This window comes from Cebus imitator, unplaced genomic scaffold (assembly GCF_001604975.1).
Source record: "Cebus imitator isolate Cc_AM_T3 unplaced genomic scaffold, Cebus_imitator-1.0 Scaffold27, whole genome shotgun sequence".
In the NCBI taxonomy this organism is placed as follows: Eukaryota; Metazoa; Chordata; class Mammalia; order Primates; family Cebidae; genus Cebus; species Cebus imitator.
Genome location: NW_016107342.1, coordinates 12,014,185 through 12,026,373, shown reverse-complemented (window position 1 = coordinate 12,026,373; position 12,189 = coordinate 12,014,185). Strand labels below are relative to the sequence as shown.

The following is a 12,189-nucleotide window of genomic DNA, read 5'->3' as shown; positions in this document are numbered from 1 at the left end:
AACATAAATGAAGCTGTGAACATTTAATTATGCAGTAGACATATATACATGTTCTGTTTAGAGGGAGGACCTACATACTACATAAAACATTTGGAAACAAAACAGAAGAGACATGCATAAAAATAATATATTAAAGCTTCTCAGAAACTTTACAGAAATGCTTCTGTTTTAGAGAGAAAATCATTTATTGAAATAAAGCCGTATCAAGCTACTGCTAATATTACTTCTATTCAAGTTTTCAAATTTCAATAATTAATGAACAATTCCAGCAAAACCAAAAAGGATTGACAATCAAATGTTGGAACCCTCCTTTGTCAACATTCTGAAACTTAATCTAAGCAATTTGAAGAATAAAATATACGGTTTAGAAATCAAATACATTTAAAAAGTTCTGAGATTGTTGAGGAAGAATTTAAACTACTGTTTAAAATGAAGTCTTCCCTGCAATACTGGTAGTAGAGATTTTATAACATAAACAAGTATATATATATGTACATATATACATGTGTGTGTGTATATATATATATATATATGTATATATATACATATATATACGTGTGTGTGTATATATATATATTGTACTTCAGGTTCTGGGGTACATGTGCAGATCATGAAGGATTGTTGCATAGGTACATACATGGCAAGGTGGTTTGCTGCCTCCATCCTTTTTTCATCACCTACTATTAGAAATTACTAACATACGGATGTATTAACTGTGAAATGTTTTCTGAATAAAAATAAATGATTCATAGGGACATCTAATGTTTTAAACTGGGATATTTCTCAAGAGCACATCCCATAATAATTTGTATAATTGTCAGATAATAATAATAAGCTATTAGTCAATATCTATATAAGTACTATATCATTTTCCATTATTTATACTATGGCTTTGGAGAGACTTTTTTTCCCTTCAAACTTACCTCACAAGATTTTGGTTGACCCCGTTTTCTTTATAATTTTTTTTTAATTAAGCATATTATGTAAAGGCAACCTGAAATGTAGTAACTTTTCCTGATATCCATGTGAAGCAATTAAGCCATTTTGGATCCAGAATTTCCTAAATCATAAGTCTCAGTCAACATAATCTGATTTGGAATAATCACACATTTCTTGGCCTAATGCTTTACTGAGAACAACATTAGAGCAAAAGACAGGTGATGAAAGTTCCCTTTTTTCAACATCTTCATAACCTGGTTGAAAATGATAGATTGGCTAGTTTATTGATTTAGGGATGATCAGCAATATTACTTCCCTTAAAGGAGTATTAAGATGATTCATAACAAATTTGAAACCTGATTTCTAGCATCCTGTATAAATGTGTACAGATTCATAAGTTTGGCTCTAAATTTCTACCTTAGAAATATCCTTTTATGTACACAGAGGGCCTCAACTTTGTAGTTCCCCAAGAATTTAGTGACTGCCTATATACACACACACACACATACATTGCTGGAGAAACAATAAAGTGTCATAGCTAAGCTTATACTTAGGTCTGGGTTAAAATACCACCTATGCCTTTTATTAGCTATGGATTTTCAAAGTTACTTAAACTGTCTGTATTTATACTTCAATATTTATAAAAAAGGGTTAATATTATTAACCCCTTAAGGTTTGGGTGATAATTAAACATGCTAATAAATGCAAAACATATAGAACCATGCCTGGCAGACAATAAGTACTCAATAAATGTTAGCAGATAATATTATCTTCGTATAATTTTTACTTTGCTTTCTTATTTGTACCATGGACTCCATGGGTCCCTTCAAGGGTGAAATAAGTATGTATTGAGTTTCCATTTTGATTCTTCTCATTTACACTTGTTACCCAAACTTCAGTCATTCACTTATTATGTTTGTGAGTTTTTTCCATATTTCATACCATAAATTGCTTATTTAATTATATTATTTAAACTTAAATAGGTTTGTTTTGAAACAAAATATATTCATATCACTAGTAAATGGTTTTGATGTGATACATTTTTCTATGAAACCTTAGGATTTTATAAATCACTACCATGAAAACACTCATCAGCTAAAATAATCTCTCATGCCCCTAACAATAGATACACCACACATTTCCAAACATTGCCTTAAATAAAAGCTTTCTGTAGGTGAGTGGAGGGAATATTTAGAGGCAAGTGGGTCACCATACCCATCAGAATCAGTAGTGATCAGAAGAAAGAGGGCATGGAGTTAGCCATAGAAGAAATGGTCCAGCTAACAGTAAATGGCCAATATTGTGGAGACTTACTTGCTGCTGTTCTAACACTTAAAACTTGAGGTACTTCACTTTTTAGGAGAATTGCTTTTGCCCTAAGACTGGAAATCTAGTGGGGTTTTAAGGAAACAGAACAAGAAAACTCTTTCCATCTTGGAACTCTTCCACCCTTGTAAGTTAAATATACGACATATGTATGAAATTTGCAGTGGAGAGTATAAATCTTAGTATAATGAGTAGTAATTAAGAGTAGTGCATTCTAAATGTATAGCAAGATAAAATAAATTTCTGTTTTTTGAAGAGGTTTAGATACCAAATGCATATATACTTCCACTCCTGAGAAGAAGCTGAAGTATCAGTGAATAATTAATAAATGTGAATTTTAGGTTTCTAGGATCACTCCCATTAACTAAGTATTCTGCTCTCAGTTTCCTTATGCATAAGACCTTTCATTTAAATGTTAACTGAGTATCAACTATGGGTACCATATTTGAGGTAATTCTAGCAGCTGCAAAATTCTCTAAAATAGATGAGGGTTCCAAAAAATAGAAGCTTATTTCTCACTTATGTAAGAGTTAGATGCAAGTTTTCTGCAGGAACTCCCTCTGCAACTTTTAAGTATAAAATTATTCCACAATAAAAATTTACTAAAGAAAACAAAGTGAGCTTTACTGGCTTATGTTTGTTTTTGCCACATGGTGGTTCAGAGCCCAAACTCCTTCCATCTTGCATCTTCATCCCACTGTAGAACCTTGTTCATGGAGGGGAAGTACTCCCTGGTTCATAGCCTTAGCCAGGGAATGGCTGGCATTGTTTCTGTTCACATCCATTGGTCTGAACTGGTCACACAGCCACTCCTAACTGCAAGGCAGGCTGAGAAATGTAGCATCCAGAAAAGAGGATACAATTTTGGTGACCAGCCAGTCTTCCATTCAGTCCTCGCTCCCCTTCACCATATAGCCATTTACACCTGTTTTCTAATACTTAGCAATCCATTCATCCGCCCCCACCAAAGGACACAGCCCGAAGTCCCGTCCAGTTATAGCATCAAGCTCAAATTTCAGAATCTCTGGTGATAAACGGCTCTCTCTCTAAGGTCCAGGTTTTGGGGGAGGAGTAGGGAGACAGCACAGGTAAGTGATTTAGAGCTTGAGACAAAAGCTCTCTCCCACTTTCCCCACCACATCCAATAGATAACAATGGAGCAAGATACCTGGAAAAAACAAACAAACAAAAACCCTTCTCATTTGTAAAAGGAAAAAAAGGTAAACAGCCAACAGTCATTAGACCAAAACAATAATTAAATCCTACTGGTCAGGCTCTGTGAGACAACTTCCCTGGAAGTAGAGACAGTCCCTGACTCTCCTTTCTGGAATTCCCCAGGGCCACTGTTCTCCAGGGCGTCTGGCCCTGCTTTCTGAAGTCTCTTCCTTCATTATCTTCCATAGGCCATCTGTGAAGTCAACATTGGAGAAAATTATCTCCTTAGAATTTTACTTTATTCATAATAAAGTTTTCATAGAGCAAATGTGGGGCTCCAGGGTTGCATAGAGTCATGGATATTTTTAGGCCAGGATTCTGATATTATTTATTTATTTATTATTTTTTGGTAAAACCATTATCTCAGAATCTTCACAGACATTGATCTAATTCCTTCAGTCAGTTGCTTGTGCCAGTAACCAGAGCCAAGGACAATGAAGTCCTTTCCTAGACATAGTACTCAGGCCTGCTTTATTTCTTTAATTTCTTATACCCCTCTCTCTCTCTCTCTGTCTCTCTTTCATCCTCCTCTTGCCCCTTCTTGTTCCTTCCCTCTTTCTTTCTCTCCATGTAAATATGAAATAATATTAATGAGACTTTCTGATTAAATTATAAAGCAGTATAAGATTTGATTATAAATTCTCTTTCTCTTTTTGTTTTATTGTAGAATATGTCTATGAAGCTTCTTTAGGGGAAAGAACATTAAGATTACTTTTCGTTTGTTCCAAAAGCACATAAAACAAGTGTGATTTTTAAATATTTAAACATATCTTGATAATAATAGAAGACATGACACTTAAAAGAATGTTGATTCTGAAAAAGCTGAGCTCACATAATCAACAAAAAACATTTCAGGCCAGGCACAGTGGCTCATGCCTGTAATCCCAGCACTTTGGGAGGCCGAGGCAAGTGGATCACGAGGTCAGGAGATCGAGACCATCTTGGCCAACATGGTGAAACCCTGTCTCTACTAAAAAATACAAAAATTAGCTGGGTGTAGTGGTGTGTGCCTGTAGTCCCAGCTACTTGGGAGGCTGTGACAGGAGAATTGCTTGAACCCAGGAGGCGGAGGTTGCAATGAGCCAAGACCACGCCACTGCACTCCAGCCTGGCTCCTGGCAACAGGGCAAGCCTCTGTCTCAAAAANAAAAAAAAAAAAAAAAAAAAAAAAAAAAAAAAAAAAAAAAAAAAAAAAAAAAAAGAAAAGAAAAAAACATTTTAATATCAAATATTTTGTCCTAGTTAAAAAATCACCCTGACACATAGAGGTGTGGAACAATGCTTTTATCATCCTTAGATTCTGGTGAAAAATTCAGATGAAGCACAGCAGCAATAGCTTGTTTCTACTCCACAATATATATGAGGTCTTTTCTGGAAAGTTTGAAGGTTGGTGGAGACCCAGTGGCCAAAGGGCCATTATCAGGAGTTATTTTTTTTTAATTAATTAATTATTATTATTTTTTTTGAGATGGAGTTTCGCTCTTGTTACCCAGGCTGGAGTGCAATGGTGTGATCTTGGCTCACCTTTTTTTAAATTTTTAATGTTTTTTAGAGTAGGGTCTCACTCTGTTGCCCAGTGTGGAGTGCAGTTGTGTGATCATAGCTAACTTCAGCCTCGAAATCCTGGCTCAAGTGATTATCCCACCTGAGCCTCTGGAGTAGCTAGGGACTGACTATAGGTATGTGCCACCATGAATAGCTAATTAAAAAAAATATTTTGGAGAGTTGGAGTCTCACTATGTTGCCCAGGCTAGAGCTCTTTTTAAATTTAATGTTCTATTTTTAATTATTAGTGGTACATAATGTGTGTGTATGTGTGTGTGTGTGTGTGTGTGTGTGTGTGTGTGTGTATGGGATATGTGCGATGTTTTGATACAGGCCTACAATGTATAATAATCAAATCAGGGTAATTGGGATATTCATTAACTCGAGCATTTATCATTTTGTACTTTGCATGTCCTCAGTCATATGGGGGAGCAATGAAACAATTGATCTCATCGAGATAGAGAGTAAAATGATGATTACCAGAGCCTGGGAAGGGTAGAGGACTTCTTTATACTCATAAGCTTGGTGGTTGATGCTGGCTGTCTCCTGGAGCATCAGCCTTTCTATCCGTCGGAAACCTACAAGGCTTTCCAGGTGTTCACTCTGTAGGGGTGATTTGGGATTCCTCCAACATATTGACCAACAGTGAGGTTCTCAGATGACACAGGAGAATATATGACTTTTTTGTGTTCCAATCTTTGAAATCATAGAGTGGAACTTCTGCTGTACTTTTTGGTTGAGGCAGGCATAAGGTCTGCCCAGCTTCACATGAGAGAACACAGACTCCATCATGTGAAGAAAGGGTTGTCAAGATTCCATGGTAAGCAGAGTATTGGGTTTGAGATGTGGTTGCAGCCAGCCATGTGAGCACACGTTTTATTCAAATTAGTCAGAGTCCAAAACATTTACTTCTCATTTTATAGTACAGTACTTAATGCTTGAATGGCACTGAATATGGTTATTTTTATGTGTACCCTTACTAAACTCTATTAAGAAAAATAATGTAACAATATCAAATGTTAATATATTTGCAGATACCCCGACACAGAAGGAATCATTCACAGCATGTCTTGAAAGATGTAATTCCTCCATTGGAACAACTGGTGAGTGGTTAAGTCAATATATTCTTCATCTAATGATACAAAATAAATTACTGCAAAACAGTAACTTAGCACAGCATATGTTATTATCTCATGTTTCTGTGAGTCAGGAATCAGGGCATCATTTAGTAGAGGGGTCTAGCTTGGTGTCTTTCAAAACGTTGCACCAAAAGTGTCAGTCAGAATTGGGATCTCATCTGAAGGCTTGACTGGGGAAGGTATGCTTTCAAGCTCACTTATGTGGTTGTTGGCTAGGTTCAGTTCTTCCAGGACTGTTGGCCAAAGGCTGCTCTTATTTCCTTGCCACACAGATTTCTCCAAAATAGCAGCTTGCTTTTTCAAATCATGTGAGATGAGAAGGCAAGAGGGAGAGTTTGCTAGCAAGACAGAAGTCAAAATCTCTTGTAACCTAATTGTAAAAGCAATATGCTATCAGCTTTGCCACATTCTTTTGGTTAAAAGTAAATCACTAAGTCTAGTTCACACAAGGTGAGAGGATTACATAAGGATGTGAATAATGGGAACCAGAGACTACTGATGGCTTTTGTAAATATGATAGTTTCTTTGTTAATGTTGTTGTTGTCTTCAGGAAAAATTAATAGGCTCAACATCCATAAGAATGGTACTTTTCTTTTTCCATTTTTTGTGTATTGTTATATCCTAGTGACTAAAAGAGTACCTGAAACATAACATAAATAAATATTCTAGATATCTTAAAAACACATAAGCGCAAACTTTCTGACATGTTCTGATACTTCTTTCTTTTAATGACCTCCTTTTTGATAAATACAATATGCTTTTTCTTTATACCCATTCGACTTGTGTTTTCTGCTATATTTCATATTGGTTGATATGTTTCCAGTCCTATTGGCTTATAGGACACTGTACCGTGATGACTGTATTCCTATCTGTCTCTAGCTATTCCATCCCTGTTATCTTTAGGATGTCTCATCCTCAGCAACAAAAATAATTTGTTTTTCCTTTAGCATTCCTGCTTTCAATTGCTTTTGCATGTTCCAGATTCCATATCCCCACTCCAGCTATTTCTCTTTACTCTTCTTTATTTTAGGATAAGAATTTCTCAAAAGAATTATCTACTTTTGCTGTTTCTAATTTCTGCCCTGTCTTTGTCTCTTGAACCAACCCTATTTAGGCTTTTATCTCAATCATTTACCTCTTGTCTGGCTTACCAATTGCCTCCATATTGTTAAATCCATCAATAACTTCTCAGTTATCTCTTCAGTAGGTCTATCTGAGCATTTAACCCAATTGGTAGCTCTCTTCTTGAATCAATTGCCTATTGGATAAAATGTTCACTCTTTGGGTAATAGGTACAGTAGAAGCCCAGCTCCCACCAGTATGCAGTATATCCACATAACAAATAAGCACATATATCCCCTGAATCTAATTTTTTTATGAAAAAGAAACATTTTCCTCACATGGCTACCAGTAAAACAGTTTCTCATGGCTCTCCAATGAGCTGGAGAGCCACCCCTTTTCAATCCCCTTTGCTGGTCCCTCTTCGTTTTGGAGCTCACTTTGTAACTTTTCGTTTTTCTCTCTGTAGTAATTCCCTAGGGCATCTCATTCAGTGTTAATGGCTTTAGAGACCATGTAACACTAGCCACTTCTAAATATCTGTTTCCAGCACGGACCACAGCTTTGAACTTCAGTGCTACATACTGCGGCATTTTTATACACAATTCTAATATACATCCCAAACTTAGCATATCCAGAACTGACCCCGATTTTTGCCCAAACCCATTCTCCCAGTCTACTCCATTTCACAAGATGCTAGCTTCGTTCCTCCAGGTGCTTCAGACAAAACACTTAAAATCATCTTCCCTTGTTTCTGTCATGACATAAATGAACACCAAAGAACCCAGTTTTCTCTGTCTTCAAAATACATTCAGAATCAGTTCATTTCTCGCCACCATTACTGTCATCTATCACCTGATTTATTGAAATAGTTTCCCTGTTTACTCACTTTCACTTTCTTTCTACTGTTTATTTTCAACACAGCAGTGGGTGTGATCCTGTTAAAATGTAAATTAGATTATGTTTCTTATCTTAGTTGGTTTGTTACTACAACAGGCACCACAGACAAGGTGGCTTTTAAACAGCAGAAATTTATTTCTCACAGGTCTGGAAGCTGAAGTCCAAGATCAGCATTCCATTCTGGTCAGGTTCTGGCAAGGGCCCTCTTCTGGGCTGCAAGCAGATGACTCCTCCTTGGATCCTCACATGGCAAAAAGAGGGCAAGAGAGCTGGGGTCCCTTTAAAAAAGGCACTAATCCTATTCATGAGAGCTCTACCTTTATGACCTAATTACATCCTAATAGAATTACATTGGAGTTTAGGATTTCCATATATGAATTTTAAGGGGAAACAAACTTGTTGCCCATCTCACATCACTCCTTGAATCAAAATCCTCCCTGGCTTTTAGTCTACTCCAGGTAAAAGCTGAGAAATGTCCAATGGTTCCCTAGGCCCTAGAAGACTCATCGGCCTCCCCAGTCTCACCTCTCCCTTTCTTCTCCTGTCTCCTTCTGCTCCAATGAAGCTGATAACTCTTCCTCTGCAGGACCATTGCACCTACTTTTGCCTCTATCTCTTACAAAATAAGGGGCCAAGTATGGTGGCTCATGCCTGCAATCCCAGCACTTTGGGAGGCCGAGGCAGGCAGATCACCTGAGGTTGAGAATCAAGACCAGCCTGACCAAACTGGAGAAACCCCATCTCTACTAAAAGTACAAAAATTAGCCGGGCATGGGGGCGCTAATCCCAGTACCTGTAATCCCAGCTACTCAGGAGGCTGAGGCAGAAGAATCACTTGAACCTAGAAAGCGGAGGTTTCGGTGAGCCGAGATTGTGCCGTTGCAACAAGAGCTAAACTCTGTCTAAAAAAAAAAATTATTTGGTTCCCAGAAATTTGTACATCTCATATGTTCCTTTGCTTCACATCTCTGCTCTAATATCATCTTTTGGATAGGTCTTCCCTAATCTCCCTTTAAAAACAAAACAAAACAAAACAAAAAAACCCATAGGGGCTCAGCGTGGTGACTCATGCTTGTAATCTCAGCACTTTGGAATGCCAAGACGGGTGGCTCACTTGAGGTCGGGAGCTCAACACTAGCCTGGCCAACATGATAAAACCCCATCTCTACTAAAAAATACAAAACATTAGCCAGGTGTGGTGGCACGCACCTGTAGGCCCAGATCATTACGAGGCTGAGGCAGAAGAATCACTTGAACCCCAGGGGTGAAGGTTGCAATGAGCCAAGATTGTGCCACTGCACTCCAGCCTGGACAATGGAGTGAGGTTCTGTCAAAAAAAAGAAAAAAAAACAGAAACCTACAAATGAACAAACAGGAAACCACACCATTTCCATCTACACTTCTCTCTTACCTTAATTTACTCTATAGACCTTACCACCAGGTGGCATACTACAACATTTATTTTTGTTTTTTTGTAATCCCAATTAGAATTTTAGTTCTATGAGGGCAAGGACATTGTCTCCTATGTTCATTACGCCACTCCCATGTTAAGGACTCAGTAAATATGTATTGAATGAAGGCATAATGCAAATGCAATGGCTTTTGTTTTTACTCCCAAGTTTGTAATACACAGGTCTATGCTCCTATACTTCTCTCCTTTATCTTATCCTATATCTTCAAGTGTGAATTAGTCGTTTGTTTTAGGATGTTGTCTCTGTCATCACAGAAACAAAATATCCCAAGTTGAACTCTTCCTCAGTGCCTTCCCAAACTGATTCCTCCTTTCCATTGAGCCTATCTCTGTCAGTAGCAAACATTTCTCTAGGATTACAACACATTTTCTCTATGTCCTTTATTTTATCCCAGACCCTTCAGATAAGTCATCATTTTCTGATGAAATTTCTCCTCAATGATTGTAGTGTCCGTATACTTCTTCTTCTGCACCCTGAAACTCTCATCCAAGCCTTGAAATGCTTCTGACCTTACCTTACCCTGCTGTGCACCCCACTGATCCTATGCAGCAATTCCAGAGCAGCCTTCTTTCAACAGTACCTTCATCATTTCATTTTTAAATTTTCTCTAGCATCATGGTCCCCAATTTACGTTATTTATTATCCTCTCTCAAACACATACCCTCAAGCCAGGAGTAGTAACATGATTAAGACATGGCTCTTACCCTGAAGGAGCTTGGATTTCCTGTAGCAATTACAGTCCTTTCATCCCAGCTCATGTTCATACGTTGTTTTGTGTTGTTCACTCTTATTTCATAGGTAATAGACTTGTTCCATGGCTGGATTGTAAATGTCTTGAAGTTAGAGGCCATGACTTGTATTTTCTTTATTATACCGTACTTCTACTTAGATTACTTTTGGCACTACTGCTTGTTTAGGAAAGACATGTGAATTGATGTAAAAATAAATTGAAAGTTTATTAAAACAACGTTGCTAGTTGCAGATACTAATAAATATATGCCTGATATAGTAAAAGCCAATTTTTCAATGTAATTAGATATAATAATATCTCGTTTTCAAAATTAGTTACATGGATCTCAACTTAGAAAGCATTTTCTCTAGGAAGGATTTATCTAATTCCTCAAATTTGAATTAGGTAGCCCTTCTTTGATCTGTCTCTCAATAGCTTGGTCTTGCCTCTATTCCAGCCCCATCACACTAAAACTGCTTATTTCTTTTATTGCTCTTACTGAGCTATAAGCTATTTGAAGGGAGGGCTATGTCTTATTTATTTTTTTACTATTAGGACTTTGTATAAAGGCTGGCACACTGTAGCTCTCCAATAAATAGGAAAATAAATGCTTTATTTGTTTGATTTTATTTTAAATAAATTTGGATTACACAGAAAATAACTACAAAAATAATTATAAAGAGCTGGATTATTTTATAAAAATAACACATATAAAGTTTTCTCAGAAGCATTTGATGAAACGTGGCAAAGGTTAGGCTGACAATGGAGCTCAGTAAATGTCTGTGTATACATAAATATGTACTCACTTATATTTCAACAGAGCCTGAAGGTGCCCCAAAGTTTTCTACATAAAACGTATACAAATTTTTAAAATCCAAATTATGGTTATTTTAAAAATTTAATCAATAATTATTATATAATTTTTAATTGTGTATTTTCTATGTCACTATATCAAGCATAAGCTAATATCAGAACCATTAGAATATTCAGTGGTGGGGGTTAGGGGAGGGATAGAATTAGGAGAAATACCTAATATATATGACGAGTTGATAGGTGAAACATACCACCATGGTACCTATGTAACAAACCTGCACGTTCTGCACACGTACCCCAGAACTTAAAGTATAATAATTTTTTTAAAAAAGAATATTCAGAAATAGTTTTCTTAATCTATCTGCCTACTCTTAAGGTTATTTGTTGATTTATTGGCATGTAGTAGGCTTTCTCTGCAGCCTCAGTTCTAAATAAATGAAAACTCACTTTGCATATCACTAATTATAGATAATATAGGAATAGATAATAGATCTATTTGCCCAATACTCTATTTTAGCTCTGATGACCTTGGAAAGGTAACATTGGGAAGTCCTGCTAAGCAGAAGCAAAAATATTAATTTTTAAGTGTTTTACCTTGCAATTTATCTAAATCTTTTTCTCTGCATATGTGTATAATTTTCTGTTCTCTCTTTCTCTCTCCTTCCTTCTCTCCCTCTCTCATTGACACACACACAGTGCCACTAGTTCTAAAAACTTTTGGATCTACCGATCAGCTTACATCCTAGTCCTGACTTGGATTTTCCTGGATCATCTCTCTGAACACTTATCTTGCTGTGTCTTGTGAACGTGGATAACATTCCGCTTTTATTCAGCAGTCTCTACTTAAATTGAATTTCTTACTTGCTATTATTTTTTTATTTTTATTTTTTTGAGACAGAGTTTCGCTCTTGTTACCCAGGCTGGAGTGCAATGGCGTGATCTCAGCTCACTGCAACCTCCGCCTCCTGGGTTCAGGCAATTCTCCTGCCTCAGCTGGGATTACAGGCACGCGCCACCATGCCCAGCTAATTTTTTGTAGTTTTAGTAGAGA

The 12,189-nt window shown here is 36.8% G+C and overlaps 1 protein-coding gene across 4 annotated transcripts in view; it reads left to right on the top strand.

Annotated features, from left to right (window-relative positions):
* ARHGAP15 (Rho GTPase activating protein 15) overlaps window positions 1-12,189 on the top strand; it is a 640,576-nt gene that overhangs the window by 68,847 nt on the left and 559,540 nt on the right. For all 4 annotated transcript variants that reach the window (XM_017523184.2, XM_037736629.1, XM_037736627.1 and 1 more), the window contains exon 3: window positions 6,060-6,128. In XM_017523184.2, the coding sequence (XP_017378673.1) occupies window positions 6,060-6,128 (69 nt within the window). The remainder of the gene's footprint in view (window positions 1-6,059; window positions 6,129-12,189) is intronic.